The following is a 26,352-nucleotide window of genomic DNA, read 5'->3' as shown; positions in this document are numbered from 1 at the left end:
GTAAACCTATCAGGAGTTGACAGTCATAGATCAGATGAGAAAAATTGTCGTTCTCTCATAGACTTCTATACAACCACAATTGTTTACACAACCAGAGGAGTCACCCCCTGCTGGTCTTTGGAAAGAATGCAGCTAAATCCCCCGATTTATAGCAATATAGGAGTTGGATTTGTGAGCTGCACACACAACTGCTATAAAAACCAAAAATCAACTAGAGGAGAGGCTTGTGTGGTTTTTCCTGTTGCGTTCTTTTGTTGTGAGCTATCATTTTATTCACAGACCACAGATCAAACTAAGATGTGCACAGACGCATACACAAGTCCATCACTGTCTACGTGTCACAGATCTCGGCAGCTGTCAGGTGTCTACAACAAAAAAAGCACGCCGCTAACCAATGTCCACGCAAAGTGCGTGCTTCGTGCTTAGACCAGATAACGAAGACCCTCACTGCTCACAACCTCAGGCTGACTCAAAGGTCACAGGTAACCGCCGACACAGCTGCAGCCAATGCAGATTGTCCCATCCAGGAAACGGTGTCATTGTGCTGTGTTTGATGTCTGCAGCGAACTGCACCTCCCCTATGACCGACCACAATGGTTCCTCCATTAGTTCAGCTTCACTTTTTGCAGGTGTGAACACATGAATAGAAACTTTGGGTTTACCTCAAGTCATCAGTGTTCTTTTACTCACTTCTGTGAAGCTGTCCAGGTGATAATGATTAACACAGCTAAAGTGTTAACGGCACAGATCTTATAAATTTGCTTGCTGCTTTTTCCCACGGATACCTTCTTAGAGTTGAGAATACTTTTTATAAACACCATCATGTGTTACTTCCAGGAAATAGCCCTAACCAGCCTTAATCTGGATATATCTGTAACTTCAATAAAAGATGGGTTTCTTCTTTTTGACATGTGTGATCTTTCATCAGGTTTATGGCCCAGATGCTGAGCAACCACCGATTCTAGGGGCCTTTTTCTTTTTTCTTTTTTTTTAAAGCTTTTATTTTAAGAAAAAAACTACAATCATTAAGTTAGCCAATGTATGTACAGTTGAAAGAAGTTAAAAATGGATTAAAGAACCAGTCATTAAGATCTTTAGCTGTTCAGCTGATATGTCTACTAGTGTTAACAGGGGAAAGAGCTGCTGTAGATTGGGTACAGTCAAAATTATTGCAAAAGTGTGCAATGATATTTTGAAATGGTTGATTTAAAGAGATGGGCTGGGTCTTCAACCAGCCCCACACAAAGTGACTTTGTTGTCTCAACATGGTAATAAAACAGCAATAAGACTGAGTCAGCTATCAGTTTAGAAGTGAATGGGGTCAAGTTAGCAACTACATACAGTCTGCTTGTGACAACATAACAATTAATACTCATGAATTGGAGAAAAGCGCATATTTGTTGCATATCTCCATACACAGAAATTCAAATTAACTAACTACATTCAGAGTCCAGGATTTTAAACAGATATTCAGAAATTCCTCCAAAAATAGTGACCTTGTTGCTGCAGAATGGCAATTTAACTGCAAGACCAGAACCAGAATACAACCAGCTGGCAGCCAATAGAGTCTAGTCCTACTCTACTGCAAAGAGACGCTTGGCAGATGAGTGTTTTCAGTGCAGTCAGTGAAAAAACGATCATTTGGAGACAGGTTGCCGGTTGATGATCTGTGCAATCACCTTGTGATCAAAAGTGGTTGGCACAACTGCTTTCAATCGGACACCAACAGCAAGAGCATTCGATGGAGTTGCTGCACAACCACTGTCAAGAAGTTGCTAAAAAAAAACTCTACAGTGCTCTATAGTGTGAGACCTGTACCTGCAGGTTAAACATTAAAACTAGTTGGATTTATATGTTTGAGAATTAGAACAGCTTTAGCTTTCAAAAAGCAATACTTTGTGTATAATTTTGGCACTGTAGCTTGTGGAAATGTCTGGCCTTTCCAGTATCATCTCCTCAGTTTTTAATGTAAAATGAATTCAGAGAACAAGTGACCACCGGTGTGTAGGACTGTTTGGTTTTTTATTAACACGGAAAATTGGAAAAGCAGAAGAGAAACAGAAACAAGTCTTTTGCTCTCCACACACACACCTGCAGCGATGGGCTCATAGAAAGCTGAAATAGTAAAAAGCAGGTCCTCTTTCTCTACCTGCATCACTCCTTCCTGTGTCCAAATATGGCAGTGCCACTCAACAGGAACTACACCATCGTCACACTTCTGTAACGGCTGCAGGAAGGATTCCTCTCTGACTGATGCACACAAACACACAGTCTAAGTCTTCAGTTGGAAAGATTCAAAGTGTAAAAATCCTACAGTAGCCGTTTGTAACAAATTACAAACTGTAATTTAGCAAGAAAGAGAAAAAGCGGTGAAGAGAAAGGTACACCGGATGAAAGGAAGGAAGAGAGATAGGATTGAGATTCTGCCGTCTGACTGCATGCCCACCCTCCCCCCACAACGCAGGGGTCGAAAAATGAGAACTCATTTCCCGTAAATGTCTCCTCGTTCTCTCTCTTTCTAACGCAAACCTTGCTGAGGAAATACCGAGGTCCGAGCTGATGACCGTCATGGAAGCTTATCTCCACTGACAAATAAAGTGGATTTTTCTCTGAGGAATCAAATCACCAAAGCTAACAGACTTGGTTTAATTTACCGTATAAAATTCTTTTTTAAAAGCAAACATGGGCCATTGGCAAAGTATCGATCGCCTGTTTTTAGAGGTGAAAGCAATAGATTACAGCTAGCCCAGTTTTTGTAACGAATTCAGGCTATTTTTTGGATGCAAATACTCAGGAAATACAAGTACTTACATTACACTTTGCATGCTTCGTTCTTCCTCTGTCCCCTCAGTGTGCAACAACAACATTCCTGCTTTGACTTTGGTTTTTGAAGAAAGTTGGCATGAAAGTTTCATTTTAAAGCCTCACACCTACGTGCTTTCAGCCTCACCTCTGTGTGTCTGCACCCTCCTGTTTCTCTTCATCTCTTATGCATTCTCTTACAGTTTACAGTCTCACAAACACACTAGGTGTGATTTATAACTGATGACTTGTGTTTGTTATGACTGAGAACTTTTACAGTAGCTCAGCCCTGTTACTGGTTGCTCCTGCATAATGTTATGTAAATCAGTCCTCTCTCGACAAAGTATTCCCAACTGTCTATGTTGTATTTTTGTTATATACTAAATTTTATGATAACGATACCACCATTTCTAGCTCTGTTTTCATACTCTTGGACTCTATTAAAGTAGCTTTGCATCCCATATGGAAAAGATATATATAAATCTTATAAAGTTTGTATCTGTCTTGTATGAAACTTGTATGAAAAGCATACAAGAGTGAAAACAGATATAAGATCCCTTGAAAAATTATATAATGAAACTTGTATGTTTTGTATACTTACTAAAAAAATATATGAAAGTAATGAGAAAGTGGCCACTTTCATGAGTAAATCATGTAAGCCTTATATGATTTATATATGATTTACTCATGAAAGTGGCCACTTTCATGAGTAAATCATATATGTTTTTACTATTTCTTTTCCATATGGGATAATTCACAGTTCATAATAATTCTTAATCATCTTATACTGGAATTTTGGTGAAGTTTTAACCTTTGCGAACAAAAGGTTTAATATCGATCTCTCCTTTTGAATGAGTGCCTCTCATACATGCAATAATCCTTTCTGTCATCGTTGTATTTTTACTCAGTTGTATATAGTATTTGTATTTGTATTCTATTTTTATCTTATTGTATATTTATTTTATTTTATTCTACTGTATATAGTATTTTATTTTATTCTATTCTGTACAGTTGTGTACTGTATTTATTCTTATTGTATTCTAATTTTTGCCTCATAACTTTTGCACTGTCCACTTCCTGCTGTGACAAAACAAATTTCCCACGTGTGGGACTAATAAAGGTTATCTTATCTTATCTTATCTTAATACATTAATAATATATATTGCATCTTGGATTTCTAATTATGTTAGGATATTTATTGGTTATTTAAGTTAAGTTATTTAAGAGGAAGTTTTGTCTTAATGTCATTATGCTTGCATAATGTCGACAAAGAGTCGCAAATCTTGAATTCCTAATCCCGATAGAGCACTGAAGCAAGTTATACTTATTATAGCACAGATTATTTTTTTGTTTTTTTGCACCACCACCTGTGTTTGGAAACCAAATCAAGCTCTGCTGGTAACCTTAAATTAAAACACGTTCCCTTCAAAATCATTTCTGTTGGTCTCACAGATGCTTTCTGTCTGTCCTGAATGAGAACATGTGTTTTGGAAACGTTGTGTACTTGTGTACATTGTAGTTAACTTCAGCTGTGGGGTACTGAACTGCTTTTTGTTTCTTATAGTTTTACGATAATGTTGGTTTGTCAAATGTTCCTATGTCCCCCCTGTTACGAATAAAGTTTCCTTTGGCGTTGGAGCCACAGCTATGGCGGCCGCAGAGCGAGAACAGTTTCATTTCCTGCGAAGCTCGTGTTAGAAGGCTGGAGATATGGTGGGCGCAGATGTCCGTGTCCTGAGGTTGTAGTTTTAGTCAGGATGGTTACTTTCACAAAAAAAACTACTCAGCTAGCCTCAGGAGAAACCTCCCTTTTGAGAAAAATGCACCCAGGTTGCATGTTAAAAATGCTAAGTTGAGAGTGACACACCTGTCTCACTATTGCCATAACCAGGTGCATCAAAAAACATGTGTTTTTGAGGTTTTGTGAATTTTAAAACACCAAAAACAGATGACTGCATTTTTTGCTTGTTTTGCAATGTTCAACCTCTAGACATCTCAGATGCAAAAATAACTGCTCAGGTCTCCAAGAAGTGAAATTATGAAAATGAAGAACTTGCTCTCCCCAATCTCCTTACAAAACTTACTAACAGAGAAGCAGGTAAAATGCTTTCATACATTAATATATCACTCTTCAAATAATGCCACTCACTGTGGACCTTTCATCTTGAATTAGCATCTATCTGTCAAAAATGTGACTCAGTTTTTTGGAACTTGGAAGTGTTTTTTTTTTCTTGCTGTTTACATCCTGGACACGTATCCACAGCTTCAGTGGGTAAAGTCTGTCATTCACCTTGTGAAATATACCTACTAAAGCTCAGCGCGTTCTAAAATAAGACATGACCTAATGTGCCGTGTACTGTCATGGTATTTTGTAACTTGGTTACATCATATCTAGTCTCACTGCTCCTGAGTGCAAACATACGCTCTCTCACATCTTTTCTTTTTGCTTTACTGGAAAAAATATTACATCAGTGCTAATTTTTTTATTCCTGATTGTTTTATTTATTAATTAAAACATCTTGTTTGTCCAGTATTTACTTGATACTCTTGCCATGCTGGTTTTTTTTTTGACTGCACGGGGACAAGGAGTGCTAAAAGTGCAATATGTACTACTTTCACTCCCTCATAAATATCGCTCGAAATAAGCCAAGTTAATGTCCGTTTTATTGAAAAGTTGTAAAATTCATCTGTTTCAAATGCAGTGTGAAAAATGTAGATGTTCGCTTTTGACTTTCCGACTTCTAAACAAGATTTTAACTTTTCTCAGTACTTTAGTCTGAAATGTTGCACTTCACTTAGGAAATCTTAAATTTGCTGTTTACACATTTCAGACAGCAGAGAACGCAAGTTCAAATTCCATTAGTTAGATTATTGTGACAACCAGATCAAACAGCAGCCAGTAAAGATGGTACAAACCTCACTCTTACTTGCGTGGTTTTGCACACCTGAGACCACCGATGATACTCAAGATCATTCAAAAGAACCACTAAATACCAGATATCTGCCACTTGATAAACACAAAAACCAACTAATGAGATAGTCACTACCTCAAACGAGTCTCAGAGCTGATCACCAAACTCAGGCTGGTGAGGACGTGTTCAGTGAAAAAATAAAGATACCAGAAAAGCTGTGTCAGACCCAGCAGTGAGGATAATGTCTGAACTTACATGATGTCCCTTTGTTCCCGAATACACATCCTGGTGCTTGGTTTGGAGCTCCGTGCAAACGACTTCTTCTTCTTTACCGAAGGAGCAGACATGTCGGCGGACATGACAGCGGCAGTACAGGATAATATACCACCATAATTTTCAACCCACGTGGAGAGACGGATATACGGTTGAATGGACTCAAAGTAGAAAGAATCGAGTCAGATTCAAAATCATAAGAGTTGTTATGGGTGGAAGCATGAAAACAGAATGCAGATGAATGGAACTGGAGAAAGGTGTTAACGAAGAAAGAAAAAACAAAAAATAATGAAAGAAATGGATAGATGAGCAGAGAGAACAATCAGCTGTGTCGATTAGGAAGTCTGTTGATGATCTGAACCCCTGATACTCCACCAAGCGTTTCCTGAGGGGGGCTCCTCCTTTAGCTCTGGCACTTCATTGGCTGACTGCTTTCAGCATGTTCCTTCCTGCTTCCTCAAAGACAGCATGCGATAGGCTGCCGCTTGTAGCCCACACTTCTGCAAACACATAGCTCACACACTTGGACACCCAGCTCCTGTGAAAGAAGCCTGGGGACTTTCCGTCGCACAGGACTGGAACAATTCAGAGGTCAAGCACATGGACGCAGACACACAAATGCATCTGAAAACACACACTGAAACAAAGCCGTTCCTCTGTGAGGTTACAGGTGATACTTTCTAGTGTGTAGTAATTCTAAGAGACCCTAACTTCCTTTTGACTCTTAAAACCGACCTGTGGGCACTTTATAAAAGACTAAGAAGGCCTAAATAAAACAGATAAGCTTAGGCAGAAAGCTTGAAGAACGAGTGTTCTATGAGTGTTGCAGTGCATAAATTTGTCACTGATAATGTCTTTCAACTCAGTTTTAATGATGTAGAATAGCTGTGGCAAACATAAGGCCCAGGGGACTAATATTGGGCCGACAGAGACTGGAATCCAGTCTAATAGACGTTTTTTTAAAAAGTGAAGGAGGGCATAAATTTTGATCTTTAAAAATACGGGTCAACAACAACAAAAAGGTTATTCTCTGTGAATTGACTGTGTGCACGTTAGCATATGCTACTTCCGGTGCGGAAACTCCTGTGGGGAGCTTTGTTTCCGGTGTCCTATTCGGGCCCTGTTTACGGTCCAAAACAAGTTAAGCAAATGAATGAATCAAGCGGCGATTTGCATTTCTATAGATGTCTTGGGCATTTACCCAATATGTCTGTAAATGATGTTCATCGACTTGTCGATATTTTTCCCCCGCGCCTCAGAGAAAAAGAGAAAAGAGATTCAAATGTTATATTTCTCAGCTGTCCCTCGTTTATCGCAGGTGTTATGTTCTAGAAATAACCAGCGATAGGTGAAATCAAGTAGCCAATTTTATTTTTTGACGAAGCAAAACATTTCGTGGACATACAGTACTGCACTTCAGAGTCACACTGCTAGCGATCGATGCAGCGATTCTGTACTGTACAGGAGAGACGTCACGGAGGAGATCGTCTGCAGCGATCAGGATGCAGGACACAATGTGACGTAAAAAAAAAAATAAGCATGCAAACTTGCACTAAAAAATCCGTGAAACAGCGAGGTGAAAGGTGAACCACGTTATAGCGAAGGACCGCTGTAATTTTTAAGGTAAGTCACAACATACCCTTCGTAAATACTAATGTATAGAAACCCTTACCAGCAATCATTCATTTTTTGTGTGGCTTTTTTCACGGTTTGTTAACATGCTGTGTAGGTGTGTACTTGACTAGCTGATCTCGACATAATGGGGGAAACATCTGGTTTGACTATTCTTCACCTGTAGTTTGAATGCTGAACATTTGCCTGTTTAAATCATAAGACCAGTCACTATACAGAGATGTGCTTCTGAATGTGGACGATGTGTCTTGTGCTGCAGTGATGCAGTTCTGCTTGTGTTGAGTGATGTAAACAACTGATCGATCTAAACTCTTTAGACGTCAAAATTGATCATTAGATTTTTTATGACACAACAGTGGCGAGTGTTCCCACTTTCTGCTCTTTGTAACTTAACGCGATCTTTCCGTTTTCGAGTTTTGGACATGATTTTGGAGTATATGTTCGCAGTAGCGATTGACCGCAAAGTAAAGCTACCGGAAATGTACAACCCCACATCCGGTCTCAAACCAGGAAGTTAGCATTTTCTCGTGCACAGGGTCTCTTAGACTGGGCAACAAGCTACCAGAACTATTTCTTTATTTTACACAGGTATTTCTCCAAGAGTCGTGCTGACAGATCGTTTTTTCTATTTACTGTTGAGTATATATCCATAGTGTTGCAATTGCACTGCAAAATGAGTCTGACATCCCTGATCTAGACCCCAAAATATTATACAGAGACAATAAACCAGTCAATCAGACATGGCTTAGAGTACATCAGCAAAAACTTGGTGATGGTGGGGACGAGATTGCCACTAGAAGCCAATGCGCTACAACCGACTGGGAAGTGAGGGAAAAGATGAGCGGAAAGAGAAGCACAGAGAAACTGACAGTGAAACACAAAATACTGGTGAGAGTGAGAAAAGAGATCTTTGGAGGAAAAAGGCTCAGTGCATCATGGGAAGTCCCCCGAGCAGCCGGAGCTTGTAGCACTGAAGCTACAGGGTGGTTCAGGGTCAGTTGATCCAGCCCTAACTTTTAGTTTGAAGCTTAAAACTAGAGCAGGCATCTCTATCCTAAACCCAGACTTTCTCAGTCTCACTTTGCTTCCTCAATACGTTCTCGTGCTTATTGTGTTCACAAATTTTAAAGACTAACATAAAAACAATAGTCTATATTTTAGTTTAGTTTGAATTTTCTTTATTTTTTTACAAGGCTGGGTTGAGCCTTGTATTTTAGTTCACTAAAATAACTTTTATATCGTAGGCTACAGAAGTCTGGAAAGTTCACCTCTTTTTAAATCCACAAACCTCACCAGACGACAGCTCTCTGACTTCTTTTCCCCCCCCAACATACTACCGTGAACACACAGGAAGCACCATGATGTCTAAAACCACCATACTCCTCCTGTACACTACTTGGAAGTGAGTTCATATTGCAAAAAGAACTGAACTATTTAAGTCATTCCTCTAAAAAATGACTAGCCCTGTATCAGTTTCTCTTTAAACATTTTTCCTTTACGTCTCGTATCAGTTGTACATTTCCTAGTTTTGTATTAGCATTTGTGTTTCCACTATCAGCTTTCCCTCCTCTTCTGTCCCCTTTTCTGTCATTACTTCAAGCTGCCACAAGTCACTTACAAGTATATTAGGCTGGGCTCAATCAAGGGTTCAGTGAGTTGTTCTGTAATATATCTGAATACAAAAATGTGAGAAAATAAAAACCCACTAGAGTGTGTCATATCACTTGGGTGAGGTTTGTTGGGTGTTGATTCAGGACCAAACATGAGCCTGTGTACTCTGAAGCATGTTAGTGTATTTGTTACCCACTGCAATTCACACTGGCACAGGAGATTTGCATTATTGATGTGCAGCCGACAAATCTGCAGTAACTGTGTCTGACGCTATCATGTCAGTATGGATCAAACTTTCTGAGGAACGCTTCCAGCAAAGGGAACTCCAACCCTGTACTACTTTGGTATACCTAATAAAGTGTCCTGCAAGTGAATGTATCAGGTTGCACTTTGTGATTAGGTTAGGATGCTCCTTACATGTATCATGGCCATATCTGCCCATCATAGCAGCTGCATCAGTTGCAAATCGAACACGTAGCAAGCAGCTTGTTAGCACGATGTCAAAGTGAGAAGCCCCAGAGCAAGACTGTAAATCAACGAGTTAAAGAAGAGGTCACACTATGTTGGGGAATTTTTGTCTTTTTTTATGAGGATGCTATAAAATATGATCTTAATCTATTCCTCTACCAGACACTGAAATAGGTTTGCTATCAAAGCTGTCATACACCCTAAAAAGAGGAAGCTAAAAATAATGCCACTCCTTGTGTAATGTCTGTACTATTGTCAAGTTCCCACCCCAAAAAGGGGCGGCTAAGGTTATGCGGTCATCATATCAGTTAGTCTGAAGTCTCAGATGATCAACTGTTTATGCACACAGATGATGAGGCCATCTGCTGACAGAAAAAAAACAAAAAAAACCACTCCTTTTCACACAAGTTGGATCACAGCTAGTAAAACAATTTGCATGTTTTTATATTTTATATATATATATATATGCTTCAGAACTTCCTTTTTCACTGTAAGTCTAATCCAGAGACAGTTGTTAGTACATGCGGGGGTATAAATGAGCAAGAAATTGTTTATGTATACCCAGATCATCTAAAGTGTGAACATATTTGGTACAAAACAGCTTTCATGTTGCTGCTGAAGTTTAACCAAGGGGACTGTACTGTACAGTCGTGTGCTGGTTGGCAGCTTTGAGGTGTGATGTCTGCACCACTTCTTTGAACGTAACGTTAGAAAAGGCCTTCTGTGAAATGGACACTTAAGGTGCTACTTAATGCTGAAAGTGCCATTTCAGGTGTAAAAACATGTATTTCCTTGTATTTGTGTAATCTGCATAGCTCTCCTCCTCAATGAACAGAGTGGACAAATTGCAGTGACAGTGCTGTTGCTTTATAGTGAAAAACAAAATATTAAACTTGAAACAAAAGGACGAATTACACTGAATATGAAAGTATGTACACCAAACCTCTTAATCTTTGAATTCAGGTGTTTTCAGTCTCATTGCCACAGCAATCCAGCATCTAGCCATTCAGTCGGCCTATACAAACATTAGTGACAGGCCATGTAAAATTACAGAGCAGGGCCTCTTAAATGTGTAAATGTCACCAACGCTCTGCTGACCCAGTAACTGCTTTGAGCTTTAAGCCTCCCTGAGATTAAAATCAGCACAAAAACTGTGCACTGGGACCTTTATGGTCTGGGTTTCAATGGCTGAGCACTCTTGTATCACGTGATATTAACATTTCCATGTCAATATCACAAATAACATCTGAAATTTTTTGTTATTGTTCCTTTTTTTTTCTTCTGGCAATGTATCTCAAGCAGTGAAAATCGAATATCTGCTGATGTTGGTTTCCAACCTTGTTACCATGTTTGTCTAGACAAAAAAATACACAGTGTATATCAATAAAGATTTTCAACTCAAAGAGGATCAGCAAGATCTGATGTATGATGTAAGTGTTCCTTATTCTGTTCCTTCCTAATATGTCAATAAAGCCTCAGCTAATTTAGTTTGTACCTCTGGTTAAGTGCAGCTGCTATTTTCAGATCTCTTCCTAAAAGTTCTTTTCATACCACTTATGCTGACCGTGCTGTGATTTTGCCACAGACCACAATTCATGTTTTATACTGACACCAACGTTTTATACATTAAGGGTGCAGATTTCAGGAGTTTTCAGTTAAAGAGGCCACAGTTAGAAGGCTGCATGCCAGGGGATTTGTTTTTTACCCTAAAAGGGGGAACACTGTGAAACACGGACTACTGATGTAGTGCCCCAAAGCATCTGAGGAAGAACATTCAGAAGAAATACTCTGATGTGGTGCATACCAGCATGCTCAAAATGCCTCATCACCAGTTCTTCCACTTTATTTAAATAAAAGTCAAGTCAAAATATCGAGCGCTGACCTGCCAGTTGTTTCCCTTTTCCAGGAAGTTAGCTAAGCATTAAATTTAGGCATTAAATTTGCTATAAGCAATTTATGACCAGTGCCTTTAAAAGCCCTATGCACACCTTTATAGGAAGATACTGGTTTAACTAGAATACGAGCAATAAATAAAAATGAAGATTGAAAAAGTGACAGGATTTTTTTGCTGCATTAGTTTCAGACCTTCACTGATGTACCAAGCATGCAGGTTAACCACACAACCTGCAGCAGCATGTAACAGCTGACCAAACTCACTGTACGGTATGAGCCAAACAGAATGACTTGCAAGGCTGTAGCAGTACTGTTGCTCACTGTGAAAGGCATGTGGTGACATTTTATATTCGTGCAAGTGGGGACTGCTGGTCCCTGTTGCACTGAGTCTGAAACCACGAGGGCTTTGCTTGACAGCAAAAAACACAACTGAAATGGGTCAAAGCAAAACTCACAAAGGAAAACAACCAATGAAACTTGAGGATGGCTGCTGCTTTTACTGTATCTGAGTCAGACAATGACTAGTGACCTATACTTGATACCAGTGTAAAGTACTGATGATGTCACCAGTGGTTCAGAAAGGTGATTAGAACCAGTTCTTGTCATGCTGGCGCTGCACGACACTTCTCAGCCAAAACTACAAAAAAGGAATCCTCTGCTAACCTGGTTAGCCAGTTACCTATTCCTAACCTTATTCTGCCTTATCTAGTATATATGGAAAGGATATGTAAGCCCATTTACTGTGCTGTGTAAATTTAACTGTAAAGGGAAAGCTAAAAGAAAATATATCTGTTATATTCTTAAATAATATGTTAACTGTCAAGCGACCAAGTGGTTTCGCAACTGGACAAGTGTGGCCACGCTATCATTTTTTTTCAATGTCTCTATTGGTGTTTACCATACATATACAGTGGGGCAAAAAAGTATTTAGTCAGCCACCGATTGTGCAAGTTCCCCCACTTAAAATGATGACAGAGGTCAGTAATTTGCACCAGAGGTACACTTCAACTGTGAGAGACAGAATGTGAAAAAAAAATCCATGAATTCACATGGTAGGATTTGTAAAGAATTTATTCGTAAATCAGGGTGGAAAATAAGTATTTGGTCACCTCAAACAAGGAAAATCTCTGGCTCTCACAGACCTGTAACGTCTTCTGTAAGAAGCTTTTCTGTCCCCCACTCGTTACCTGTATGAATGGCACCTGTTTGAACTCATCATCTGTATAAAAGACACCTGTCCACAGCCTCAAACAGTCAGACTCCAAACTCCGCCATGGCCAAGACCAAAGAGCTTTCGAAGGACACCAGGAAAAGTATTGTAGACCTGCACCAGACTGGGAAGAGTGAATCTACAATAGGCAAGCAGCTTGGTGTGAAAAAAATCAACTGTGGGAGCAATCATCAGAAAATGGAAGACATACAAGACCACTGATAATCTCCCTCGATCTGGGGCTCCACGCAAGATCTCATCCCGTGGGGTCAAAATGATCATGAGAACGGTGAGCAAAGATCCCAGAACCACACGGGGGGACCTGGTGAATGAGCTGCAGAGAGCTGGGACCAAAGTAACAAAGGTCACCATCAGTAACACACTACAACGGCAGGGAATCAAATCCCGCAGTGCCAGACGTGTTCCGCTGCTGAAGCCAGTGCATGTCCAGGCCCGTCTGAAGTTTGCCAGAGAGCACATGGATGATACAGCAGAGGATTGGGAGAATGTCATGTGGTCAGATGAAACCAAAGTAGAACTTTTTGGTATAAACTCAACTCGTCGTGTTTGGAGGAAGAAGAATACTGAGTTGCATCCCAAGAACACCATACCTACTGTGAAGCATGGGGGTGGAAACATCATGCTATGGGGCTGTTTTTCTGCCAAGGGGACAGGACGACTGATCCGTGTTAAGGACAGAATGAATGGGGCCATGTATCGTGAGATTTTGAGCCAAAACCTCCTTCCATCAGTGAGAAATTTGAAGATGAAACGAGGCTGGGTCTTCCAACATGACAATGATCCAAAACACACCGCCCGGGCAACAAAGGAGTGGCTCCGTAAGAAGCATTTGAAAGTCCTGGAGTGGCCTAGCCAGTCTCCAGACCTCAACCCCATAGAAAATCTGTGGCGGGAGTTGAAAGTCCGTGTTGCTCGGCGACAGCCCCAAAACATCACTGCTCTCGAGAAGATCTGCATGGAGGAATGGGCCAAAATACCAGCTACTGTGTGTGCAAACCTGGTAAAGACCTATAGTAAACGTTTGACCTCTGTTATTGCCAGCAAAGGTTATGTTACAAAGTATTGAGTTGTATTTTTGTTATTGACCAAATACTTATTTTCCACCCTGATTTACCAGTAAATTCTTTACAAATCCTACCATGTGGATTCATGGATTTTTTTTTCACATTCTGTCTCTCACAGTTGAAGTGTACCTCTGGTGCAAATTACTGACCTCTGTCATCATTTTAGGTGGGGGAACTTGCACAATCGGTGGCTGACTAAATACTTTTTTGCCCCACTGTATGTTTCCTCATCTATGACAGATATTCCAACATGATCTATGGTTTACAAATATGGTTTTCAAGATTTCTGGAACTTGAGCTATTTCCATCATCACTTTGGGGCCTTAAGTGTGACTCAGGGATCCTAGAGCTGTAAGTCATGGGTCACTGTGCTAAATTCCAATACACCGAATAATAATTGGAAAATTACAATAAAATCAAAGTCTATAATGTTTAAAATATACATATATTTACATTCAACAATTATATTAGCCACGCTAATGCGCCAACCCCTGTGAAAAAAAGAATAAATACATTTTTTTTAAGAGAAATAGACTGAACTATGTCATGTTAAAAAACTCAGTGGAAAATGGATGTAGTGTTGCATTGTAGATAATGATGGACATATAATGAAAAACATCTTCTGACTGTAAATGTACTGCACTGTCGCTTGAGTTTGACTATAGAGACAACAGCGGTGGTTAAACTACGTGTACCATAGTGCATTACCCTTTATCACAGATATCACACATTTACAAAGCTCTGCTGCTAAAGCTCAAACTCCCTCTCATTCATATCTTGTAACTACAGTTTATGACCCAGTAGATCCAGTTAAACACAGAAGGAGGAGCTAAAGGTGACAGACTGACTGACTTGGTCTGCAAAACCTATGATGAAATATGTATGTTCAGTGCCAGAATACCACTGCTGCAGAAACAGCCCTGAAGAGCAAAAAAGATGGACAAAAATCTGATCCTTTTTGAAGGTTATGCAGCAGATTAACTGTAGCAATAAACAAATTAATCGATAGAAACATTCTTGTTAGAAAGAATCTTAAGAAAATATTCTATTATTTTAAGTCACATATGGCTAGACTGTGGTTTTACATGACTCCACATAAAGCAGCACTTTAAACACTGTCATTCAAAGCGTAAAGACATTTTATAACATTTTCTAACCCAGACTATTCTATAAAAACTCAGAAAAGACTTAAAAACTGAACCACGCTTTGCTTTAACCCCACTGTGGCACTACCACCCGCACAGTTAGCATGGCTTCAAACAGACATGGGAGTAAACAGTAAACTGACTTAATATTAACAGGAGAGTAAATGATGGATCAAACATGCAGCTTTAGTTACATCTCAGTAGGACTAGGAAATATGAGTCATTGCAGAAACGCTTATGAGGATGTTTTCTGTTCTGTAAGGGAAATGGCTACAGAATATTAATAATATGATTCTGGGCTAAAGCACTTCTGTCTTACTGTAATTTGTGTAAGCAGATGCTACACATTAGCACGTAGTGTTTTTATTTTTGGTACAGGCTGCATAAAGGCTGCACAAAGTTAAATCAAGAGTCTGTGTCAAATTACTTCACACGGCTACGTGCATGTTCCTGTATTTTAAGTTAGAACAAGTAAAACTTCACCAACATTTGTATTTATTATCAGTTTGAACAGGTTTTGGTGGAAAGCACGGAAACAGTCTGTTCGGACCGAAGAAGATGGATTGCTTTTACATGCAGTGCATGCATGTAATAAGAATATTTTCTTCTTCCTGCTCCTTTTCACATATGGTTGTAGTGCTTTATTAATAGAAAGTGTGGTTGGTTTGTTTGATCTGTTGTACCAAGTGTGAAATAAATAAATAAATGAAATGAAATGCATGGCAGCATGTTAAAATACTCTACTGGAGGCTAAAGTTAGCTGCTAGGTTAGTGATTTTTGAGGCTAAATGCCGAGACGTAATCATGAGCAATATGACAATACAATATAGTATGTTAGCACCAAAAAAGGAAGTGTTTCGGGGCTGTTATTGAACTGTATGTCATTCAAGATTTAGCACTGTTCAGAGCCACACGAGTTCAATTATTACAGAAAGTGTATCAATGTGCCTCTGTGGAACTATGGAACTAATCGAGCCTCTATGTTGCTTGTGTTAATAAGAAATTATGTCTTTGGCAAGGCTACAGAAAGGAATGTCTTTATCATAGCACCTATAAATGAAAAATATAAAGCAGTTGTTGAGCTAACTAGCTATCTTTCATACAGTTGGTATGAATACATTAAAAAGTCTTTATACTACAAGTATTTCTGGACTTTTGATCTCTAAATACTATAAGAATCATGGCTCTTGGGGGCTATTAGAACAGCGTAGTCAACAGTCTGAGGCACAAATCTTAAAATATCTTGTTCCTCTATTTGTTAACTATGACTGCTCCAAGTTAAACAACACAATACACAAAATATAATTCATAATTATTTTTTTTAATGTAACTTCTGCCTTGAAAATTTCAGATCTTCAACTGTTGTCAAAGAACCAGATACTTTGTAACTGATCTAAGCTCCAAAAGTGACCTTGTTTATGGGATAAATAGAGACATCCCACCTTCACAATTATGACCTACAGACATATGAAACCAACCTTGAAACAAAAACTTCAGTCATTAGTCAGTGAATTGTTAATTTGGGCAACAGAAAATTGTACAATTTAAAAGACATACCACGGTAGAAATTCTCTGCAAGATGTGAAGCCTCACACTTTGCTGCATGCTTGTATGTGTATAGAAACTCACCACCTTCACAATTTTGACCTATAGACTAAATTTAAGTATAGTGAGAATACATGCATGCATTTACCTTGAATTTCTGGTGTTGCGTTGATGTTTATTTATGTAGCTCTATTCAGAGATACATAGAGCCAAAAAGACCAAGCAGCAGTTAGGGTTAGGGTTAAAACACTGACTCATTGAAAAGTTATCTTGAAGAGGAAAGGGAACAACAGTAGAGTTTGACATTTAGAGGAAGAAATACAAAAAAACCCAAAAAAACTCCCCCATCAAAGATAGGCTAAGCAACAAACGTGATCTTGACCTTGAATGGAAGTTGGGTGAAGCCTTATTAGGTTATCACCGAGTGTAAATCCCATTTTCCATTAGTACCTATTCGGATCGGCTCATCTACTCTGTGGTTTTCTGTTAGGTCATAGTATCTGGTACCAAGTACTTTTTTAGTGCCTACTCTGCCAGGGATCCAAGCGATCCAAGGCATCAACAGACTGCATGCCATGATTGGCTGGTCAGTGGCATCACTTGATGAGTCATCAGTGCATCTCCTTCCCGAAAATCAAAATCACCATTTTTGAAACGCAGCAATGAGGGAAATGGCAACAAAAAACAAGTCAGTGATCCCTGAGTCTGGCAATAAGCCACAGACCAAGAAGAAGGTATAATCGTTACCTCGCCGTCCACCTTTGTTGTGCCATTCATGCTGCATACTAATTACGTCATGAGACGCTAGGCCGCATTGCTGTAACGACCTCATGCGCATTAGGTGGCCCTCAACTGTAACAGAAAACAAGTCGAGGGGAGTTGTACCGCCTCCTGTCGCGTTGAACAAAGCTGAGTAGGTACCAATGGAAAAGGACTTAAGTTTAATTAATTTCTGACCAATGTTTTAGGAGGAAACACTGGTTACATTTTGCAACCTTGTGGATGGACAGACAACAGACGCATTGCCAGGGACTGAGCTCATAATGTCTATGGCTGGATGAGCTAAAAATGAATCACAAACAGTAGATACAGTGGAATTTCGGCTTTTTTGAACACTCAGTTTCACTTCACTATAAGAATTTCTTTGAATATTTTAACTTCTTTGTGTCAGAGGCTTTGCTAAAAGACAAACCTTAGCCCAAATATGAACATGTGTAGCCCATAAAAAACAGCTGTTCCATATATTTTTGATACTGGCACCTAGTGACAGCAGACAACAACAAAGCTCTTAACAGCATCAACAGACAGTATAAAAGATTAATGTAGCTTTGAAATGAAGCCATTGTGGAAGTGCCATTCTTTTTAATCACCAGCTTTTGCAGCCACACGCGTGGTTGCAAAAAGACTTTGTCCCTATAGAAGTCAATGCAAAATCGACCCTTAGGTTTGACCTCTGGAAGCACTTTCCGTTTTTAGCCTCAGTTGTAGTAGTTAACACATTTGCCTAACACACCAAAGATCCACAGTTTAAGGCACAAGAAGTGCCACACAAGAGGCAAACACAGTTTCAAGGGGTCAAAAGGCAGTGTACTCCTAGCGCTACTTCCAAGGCTGGATAAAAAGGAGGGTTGCACCAAAGAAAATACAGTGAGCCCTTAGAAAATACAGGAGGGGAGATGAAAGTATCTACCTACATAACAAGTAAAATATACTGTTTATTTTATAAATGATAACTTTTACAAAAGAAGGAATATTCAGAGTATGCTGTCTAATGACTAATGATTGACAAGCTGTTAGCCAATGAGCATGCAATTTCAACTTCTGATCCGCCCCTCACTGGTCATATCACCGGCAAAACACCAAGATAGCCACAATGGAAGCTGTCAAAAACTGGACCTCAGACCTCAATGGGTTATGTCACAGTAGCTACGTCCATCTTTTATCCTGTCTGTGGTACTTCCTTTGGACTACCAACACACTATGACATCAGGACCTTAACGTGGGGTGGGACTTTGGTGCCTAGCCCTAACCAAAGCACAGGTGAAACAGAAAGGAAACAGCGGCTGAATACAAACCTAAAAATAGTACCTAGTAAGGCCTAAATTCCTGTGACCTTGTCAAAGTCAGACTTAGTTATTCCACTGCTATAGGTTATCAGTGATGAATTCCTGCTTATGAAGTGGTGTCAGGTGTTTGGAAGGATTGACTAATATGATTTTTTCTGCCGCTGGTCAAATATGGTGGTCAAAAATATCTCCTCTCTCTGTGTAAGTGTATAGTACCAGGATTGTCTGGGTTATATGGAGGCTATCGGCACTGAGACCAACCTTGAAACAAAATTTTCAGTCATTAGTCATTAAATTGTTAATCTGAGCAACAGAAAATTGTCCAACAATTTAAAAGACATGCCAAGGTAGAAATTCTCTGTAAGCCTCATGTGAAGCCTCACAGTTCACTGCATGCTTTATGTGTATAGATCTTTTCTCTCTGGTTCGGTGATTGAATCCTTCAAAACCAAATTACAAACACATATAAGAACTCACAAACTAGTGAAAGCTATCTGAGCACTTGCATGTGGGATGCTATCTCATTCTGATTCAAGAGATCTGATAGCCTCGCAGCCTTCCCTTAGCATATACCTTGAATAGCCAAAACATCCCATACTGCACACATTTTGGATAAACTGTTGAAATATTTCATGAAACTTACCCATGGATTGCCGCGTCAGCTGTGTAGCTCCTTCGTCTGTCTCTGTGTCATCAGTGTGGTTTGAGCCTTGCAGAGCTCCACTTCAGCCCAGTTCACTTCCTGGCCTGCCTTTTTTAAAGCTGCTGTACAAAGTGTCATAACACCCTCCCTTAAACCACAAGATGCAGCACTCATTCAACACAGACAAGCAGACATACAAGGCCAGCATTAAAAAAACAACCAGAGCGGGTATACTTACCAGCAGAAACTACTGAACCCTGCTCCTTTCCACGATTATGGTGTGACCATGATTAACTCTTCTTTGGACTTAAAGGTTTGAGTTGTTTGAATCTTTACAAACAGCTAACTACGTCCTTACACTAGTGTAGACATACTCGTGTATCAACTTTCATTGGTTGTATGACTGCTGCATGAACTACACAACTAACTTCCCCTTTACAGCGCAGATGGACCACTCCTTCCTCTGGTCACTAATTATGTCACAAACAAACACCAACCTGCAGCCTGCTGCTGTGCATATAGCTTTCAGTGTGCTAACTAAAAAATTCCATTTGGAGTTTTCAGGAGCCTAAAATCCACAGAGTGTTTATCATATATCATATCTTAGGATCATGTTAGGATCATGTTGAAGCTGTGTAATTATTCTTACCCTGCTATTATAAATCTGCTACACAGCCTCTGGACAACATGTAAAATAGATGATTCATAGGCCAATGTGACATCATTCAGTAGTGTGTGGCCTTTTGAAGTCAATTGATCATTACGCCGTGCTATTTTGGTTTTTTTTTAGCAGCAAAGGTGACTATATTTGGACAACAGATTGGAGAGGAAACTCTAGCTAGCTTAGTTAGCACTTAGCATGTATAGGATCTATAGACTGTATATGTCCAGCACACTAATAAAGAAAACTACTAATCAGTGCTAAGCAACATCTATCCATCCATCCATCCATTCACTTCAGCTTATGCTTTTCAGGGTCGTGGGGGCTAAGCAACATATAAACAAATAAAAATATCCCACTTTCGGTCACCACACATGAATCACAGACCTTTTGGACAGGTTGTTAGTATAAGATATCATGACCAGCTAAAGGGGCACTGACGAGAAAGAAGACATATTTTCCTTCTGACGTACACCTGCTACTTTCGTCCACTGCTGTCCTTACTCTGCTCTGAACAGCCGATTTCGAGAAGAGGTCACAGACACACTGCAGGAGGACACTCCCATTATTTTGTAAGCCTTTTCAGTCTTTAGATTCATTTGCTCAAACTGCTAAATGAGAACAACTATGACCAGCTGTGCTACTGATGTTCTCTGCAAACATGACTCTCACTACAGTATTATTATAGGCAAAGCAAGGCAGGCTTATTCATATAGCACATTACAAGTAAAATCTAAAATCAAAAAGATAAGAGTAAAAGAAGAAAACCTGCCAGAAATAATACCAGAAACAACAACAATAAACCAGTGCTTAAATACAATCATGAAAAAAGCTGTTTTGGCTTCTTTTATAAATAGGTAGTGTTGGAGATGATCTGGCCTCAGTGGGTTGTTGGTTCCATCTATGGGTAGCACAGTGGCTAAATGCCTTTTCACCCTGTTTAGTTTCAGGTCTGTGCACTGCTACAGTGGATGACCAGATCTTGCAGACTTTAGAGACATACTGGGCTTGTATCTACTCAACATCACAGATATTTCACCATTTCATACAAATAATTTATAGTCAGACGTTTATTGATTAATAAACAATCAAAAATACTTTAAATCCAATCTATATTTCACTATATTTATATTTCAATCGTATGCAGGGAGCTGAGAATTGGAGTGATTTGCTCTCTCTTCCTGGTTCCTGTTAAAATTCTAATCACTGTAGACTGCACCACTATTTCCTCCTCTGGCACACAAACTGAAATCAGCTGGTTGTAGCACAAGTATAAATATAAAAGACAAGCAGAATATTAATTCCAAGGAATTCAATTACTGGGATTAGGTTCTTGTAGAGATTCAAATCCCTGAACCAAAGTCTTCGTATAGAACATATTATCCTTATGAAGTGAAACTTGAAAATTGAAAATTGAAGTTTGTGTGTGTGTTTTTTAAAGGATTGATTTTGTTCAGCTATATGTGAAACTATGCACTCATAAAGTAATACGTGTGTGCGATATATCTAAGCTGGAACACTGGAAACAATTATTGAATGAGCAGTTCTATATACGAGTGTGCTTGTTTGGTACTGTGACGCATTGATTTTGTCAACAGTGATTAATGGGCCTGTCATTTTTTCCGTGTTTAGAGACATTAAAGTTGTCTTTATGTCACTTTACTAAGGCTAAGCCTGTTTGAAGCAGATGGTGTGACTTTATCACTTACAGCACAGTGACAAAGTAATTCATTTTAAAGCTTTCCTTTTTGATAAAGCATATTAAGCCTGAGTCAGCTACCCTTAGTTATGATGCACTGAGTGTCCACTCCCTCTGCTTGCAAACCACCGTGCCTTTAGTTATTAGTTATTAGTAAATCTTCTGCAGCCCAGCCAAACCTTTAATCAGCTGTAATCATCACATGAGCCTAAAATGAAATATTTCTGTTTTTGTGTTTTCATAGATTCATTTTGATCTTGTTCAGGTCGGTTCTCGTTAACAGCTTTATGTCTGTCTGCTGAGAGCCACAGTTTCATGCAAGTTACTTCCTTGGAAATTATGATGAAGGACAGGTTCAGGATTAAAAAGGGTGAGAAAATAACATCATCTTAAAACTTCAAATTAAATTGCATTATTTTATTTTATTTTTTACATTTTTCCTTATATATGATTACATGGCCCAACCCTGAGCCTAAACCCACACTTCTGAAACACCCAGAATCCCCTGCCCACACACTCTTTCTAGTTCTGTGGCTGGTGGTGACCTCCAGTCATGGGTGTGGTTGTTGTGTTGGGAGTTCAGGCACCTTTGATGGTGATATGATCTGTGTGGTAATGTTTTATCAGTGTAATGCTTTACTCTGTTCATAAATATTACACGAACCAGCAACAGCTGGCTGACCCCGTGCAGCTGTGCTATGACTCTTCTCTTTCCTTCCTCTCTGTGACACAGTTTTGGTGAATGTTTAAATGTTAGAGCTCCATGGCAACCAGCGGTGTATTTTAATGTAACTAAAACTTTGATCTGCTTACTCCAGGCAAACATATTTTTCATACATAAGTTTATTATTTTATTCTATTTATTTGTTTAAATTCAAACTGCAGTAACAATGATTGTATCATAAGTGTTGGCATGGACATTTCCCATTTCTCCTGTGATCTCTTTAACTATCTGTATAAAATGTAACTTAATATAAAGACAGGTAGCCTAGTTAATGTACCAGAAATTTCTATAATTACATAAACTGCCCTTACACATCGAAAGACCTGTCAGTGAGTCAAATCATTGCTTTGTGGGGCTTCAGAGCTCACAATGGAAAATTTTAAATGTAGCTTTGTTTCATAGCAATTTAACAGCCCAGTCTATTCAGATTATTAAAAATGAATACTCTCTAACCATGTTTCCCAAAAGTCCCCACAAACAATTTTAAAATAATATGATGATTCTGCTGGACTTCTGGATATGATGACTGTTGCTTTAAATGTGCATTTGACAGGAAGGGCATATTTGGCTCGTCTTCTTTAGTGCACAGGGGGTAATCAGACTGAAAACAGAACAAGAGCTCCACCGCAGTTCATCTTCCTGTAGCATTTGCAGAGCCTGGTGCTGATTTGAAAATAATGGGGGGTGTTTTGGCAAAAGAAAATGAATATCTGCTCTAATACCAAGCTGAAGAAACCAAGCACACAACATGTACTATTTAAATAAACAGGTTGAAACTAAATATGTCCTTTTTTAAAGGTGACCCGAGGAAAAACTATTTAGGCTAATCCCCTTCTGGCATTTTGCACATGGTTGTGCACACAAATGAAACGACAGTGAAGCTAAAAGGGAGATTTATGTTTGGATCTGTAAATCAGACAAGTGATCTGGTGGGTTAAAAACTTTCTCTTGCTGCATGGTTTAACAGAAAAGTATCCACGCCCATACAGTAGTGCAACCGCAGGTGCAGTTTCAAAAATGTTTGAGCAATTAAAAGATCCCAAACTAAGGGCATAGTGTATCCCAAATATCTATTCTTAAACATCTCAAAATCTCAGTAGTTTGACGACGTTTGTTCTTATGCCGATAACAGATTGGTTTCTGTTTTTTGCCTTTGTGGGACAATATCAAGCCTTGACTCTTTAGCTCCTCTACTTCAAAAACAGGGTCTCAGAGCAGATGCACTGCATGAATTTGCAACCACTTGAATGATCCTACCACTCTGCAATGATATCTGCCAGTATGAACCTTACAGGGTGAGTACCCACAAAACTCTCACTTTTATTTTGTTTCCCCTGTCACTGGGGGAAAGCTCAGACTGATGTGGTGGTGCCTTGATGGGAAAGTCAGATAGCGTGCCTACTTTTGCCTCTCTGGGAAATTCCAAATATGCAGACGTTATCTATTGTGGTGCTATGTTGTTAGTTAGAGTCCCCCGTGTTAAACACAAAGGTAACTGTTAAACAACTGTGAAAACATCTGTTCTTTGATATGAATTAATCGAACTGAATCAAAATTACTAACAGATAACACTTTTTATATTATGGTTGTTAGAATGAGAACAACAGAGCCAATTACACATTAGTCTTGAAGTTCAACAGTTTATTAAATCGTTCAAAGACTTTTATTCAAATTAAAACAACAATTGTGCGTTCTAAATAATAATCAATTTTTTTATTACTTTCAGCATCTATTGGGTTTCATTGGTGGCCGTTGAACCTTGTCCAGCCTCCTTTCCACGATCTGCAAGTGGTGGGAAAAATGTTTTGGGGATTTTGACTTATAACATTCAAGTGTAATATTGTTAAGTGCTTGTGTAGTAAACTAGCACATACAATTTTTTTACCCTGCCAAGTTGATACTTAATTGAACTGAAAAAGCAGTAAAAAATGGTGATGGGGGATTGGTGGTGGTAGATGTTTAAATGTTAAAAGTGAGCCATTGTAGTCCGTCGGTAGGTGGTTGCTAGGCATGTATAATTCCAGTTTTGCAAATATAAAGGTGAGGTGTTATGAGATGTAACTGTCATGAAATTGAAATGATACAGTGCTTTTAAAGGGTGTTTGTTTAGATTCAAAACACTAAAAATGTGTCACACCAATAAGCTGAACTCAGATCTGCTCAATATTAAAATAATTAGCATTTATAAGCTAATTACCTTTCACAGCAGTCCCAATTTTTTTAATGTGGCCGCTTGGTTAAATGCTTAACGCTTTCTACACTATCGGGGCTACCTGAGTGTCAAGTTTGGTCGCTTAGTTTTTGATGATGTAGAAGTCACAGATCATCCAAAGGTGTAACCTTTGGCAGCCAAAGAAAGAAATAAAGAAAAAACAAAACACACAGGTTTTGTATATTATACTAAATAAACTGAAATTGCGGGCAATCATCAGTGATGTGCGTGATGTCCAAAGCCCTGAAGTATCACTTCAAAAAACTTTAAGTCTAAACTTATCAGTGACTTCAAGGCATTCTTTATGCGAGCAGCAAAGAGGAAGGGGCTCAAATGTTGCATTCGAGTTTCAAAGTTGGAGAATCAGAATCAGAAGAGAGACTGTAGAGCATAGGTGCCCAACCGATGGGCAGAGGACTGGACTTCCTTCATTCCGTACTGAGCTGCATACGAAGAATACATGTCGTTGAAAAAGTATTTTATTTTTCAAAAAATGCCACTTCTGCCCACACCTCACTTCTGCAGTTTTTCCCCATGCATCAGTAAGTCTGTAAGTGAACCCATGCAAAAATGACCCCAAAACAAATGTCACCGGAGAACTCCTTTAAAAAGAGAGAAAAAGCCAAAGATGAGACACCAGAAGGGTCTCAAAGAGCCAACAAAAAGAAAATTGCATTTAAAAGAACCAAACTTCAGTCAGGGGAACAACTGAGATAATCCATCCACAATACGAGGTTAGTCATTAATATACTGCAACTACACGGGAATGGAACAGCTGCGAGAGAATTCAACATTAATGAATCAATGTTACGGAAGTGGAGGAAGCAAGAAGAATGAGTTGAGTAAAGTTTGATCTGATTTTGTTTCGCTTAATGCGCCTTATAATCCGGTGTGCCTTATGTTGCGAAAAATATGGTAACAGTCTCCATTGATCTGAACTGAAAATCAAAATGGAAATGTGACAGAAGTTGCTTAATTCTGAATCTGCAGTTTTGGGACAGTTCCCTCTGGAGCTTTCCCCCCACACATGAATCTGAAGCCTGATCTGAAACAAGTGAGTCAAGTGACAATAACGTACAGTCCAATTTGAAATACAGCCCACTCTGTACAATACAAAAATATGTTGGAAAGTCAGTGTGAGCAGAGCTTTAATCCATGAGTTTTTTCATTCCTCACATTATCTCTTGGTATACAGTGGGGCAAAAAAGTATTTAGTCAGCCACCGATTGTGCAAGTTCCCCCACTTAAAATAATGACAGAGGTCAGTAATTTGGACCAGAGGTACACTTCAACTGTGAGAGACAGAATGTGAAAAAAAAAATCCATGAATTCACATGGTAGGATTTGTAAAGAATTTATTCGTAAATCAGGGTGGAAAATAAGTATTTGGTCACCTCAAACAAGGAAAATCTCTGGCTCTCACAGACCTGTAACGTCTTCTGTAAGAAGCTTTTCTGTCCCCCACTCGTTACCTGTATGAATGGCACCTGTTTGAACTCATCATCTGTATAAAAGACACCTGTCCACAGCCTCAAACAGTCAGACTCCAAACTCCGCCATGGCCAAGACCAAGGAGCTTTCGAAGGACACCAGGAAAAGTATTGTAGACCTGCACCAGACTGGGAAGAGTGAATCTACAATAGGCAAGCAGCTTGGTGTGAAAAAATCAACTGTGGGAGCAATCATCAGAAAATGGAAGACATACAAGACCACTGATAATCTCCCTTGATCTGGGGCTCCACGCAAGATCTCATCCCGTGGGGTCAAAATG

The 26,352-nt window shown here is 39.2% G+C and overlaps 1 protein-coding gene across 7 annotated transcripts in view; it reads right to left on the bottom strand.

Moving 5' to 3' along the window:
• sh3bp2 (SH3-domain binding protein 2) overlaps positions 1-26,352 on the bottom strand; it is a 94,526-nt gene that overhangs the window by 13,383 nt on the left and 54,791 nt on the right. For 2 of the 7 annotated variants that reach the window (XM_082538317.1, XM_082538316.1), the window contains exon 1: positions 5,970-6,354. The exons of 1 other annotated variant lie outside the window; for it this stretch is intronic. In XM_082538317.1, coding sequence (XP_082394443.1) covers positions 5,970-6,073 — 104 coding nt within the window. In that variant the 5' untranslated portion in view covers positions 6,074-6,354. Of the gene's footprint in view, positions 1-2,811; positions 2,833-5,969; positions 6,355-19,285; positions 19,434-19,523; positions 19,693-26,352 lie in introns of those variants that run through there. 4 more of the 7 variants (XM_082538322.1, XM_082538321.1, XM_082538323.1 and 1 more) reach the window with 4 other exon arrangements.

Source organism: Aulonocara stuartgranti (genome assembly GCF_965226115.1).
Source record: "Aulonocara stuartgranti genome assembly, chromosome: 7".
Classification (NCBI taxonomy): Eukaryota; Metazoa; Chordata; class Actinopteri; order Cichliformes; family Cichlidae; genus Aulonocara; species Aulonocara stuartgranti.
The sequence above is the reverse complement of the archived record's forward strand: the minus strand, read 5'-3'. Positions and strand labels throughout refer to the sequence as shown.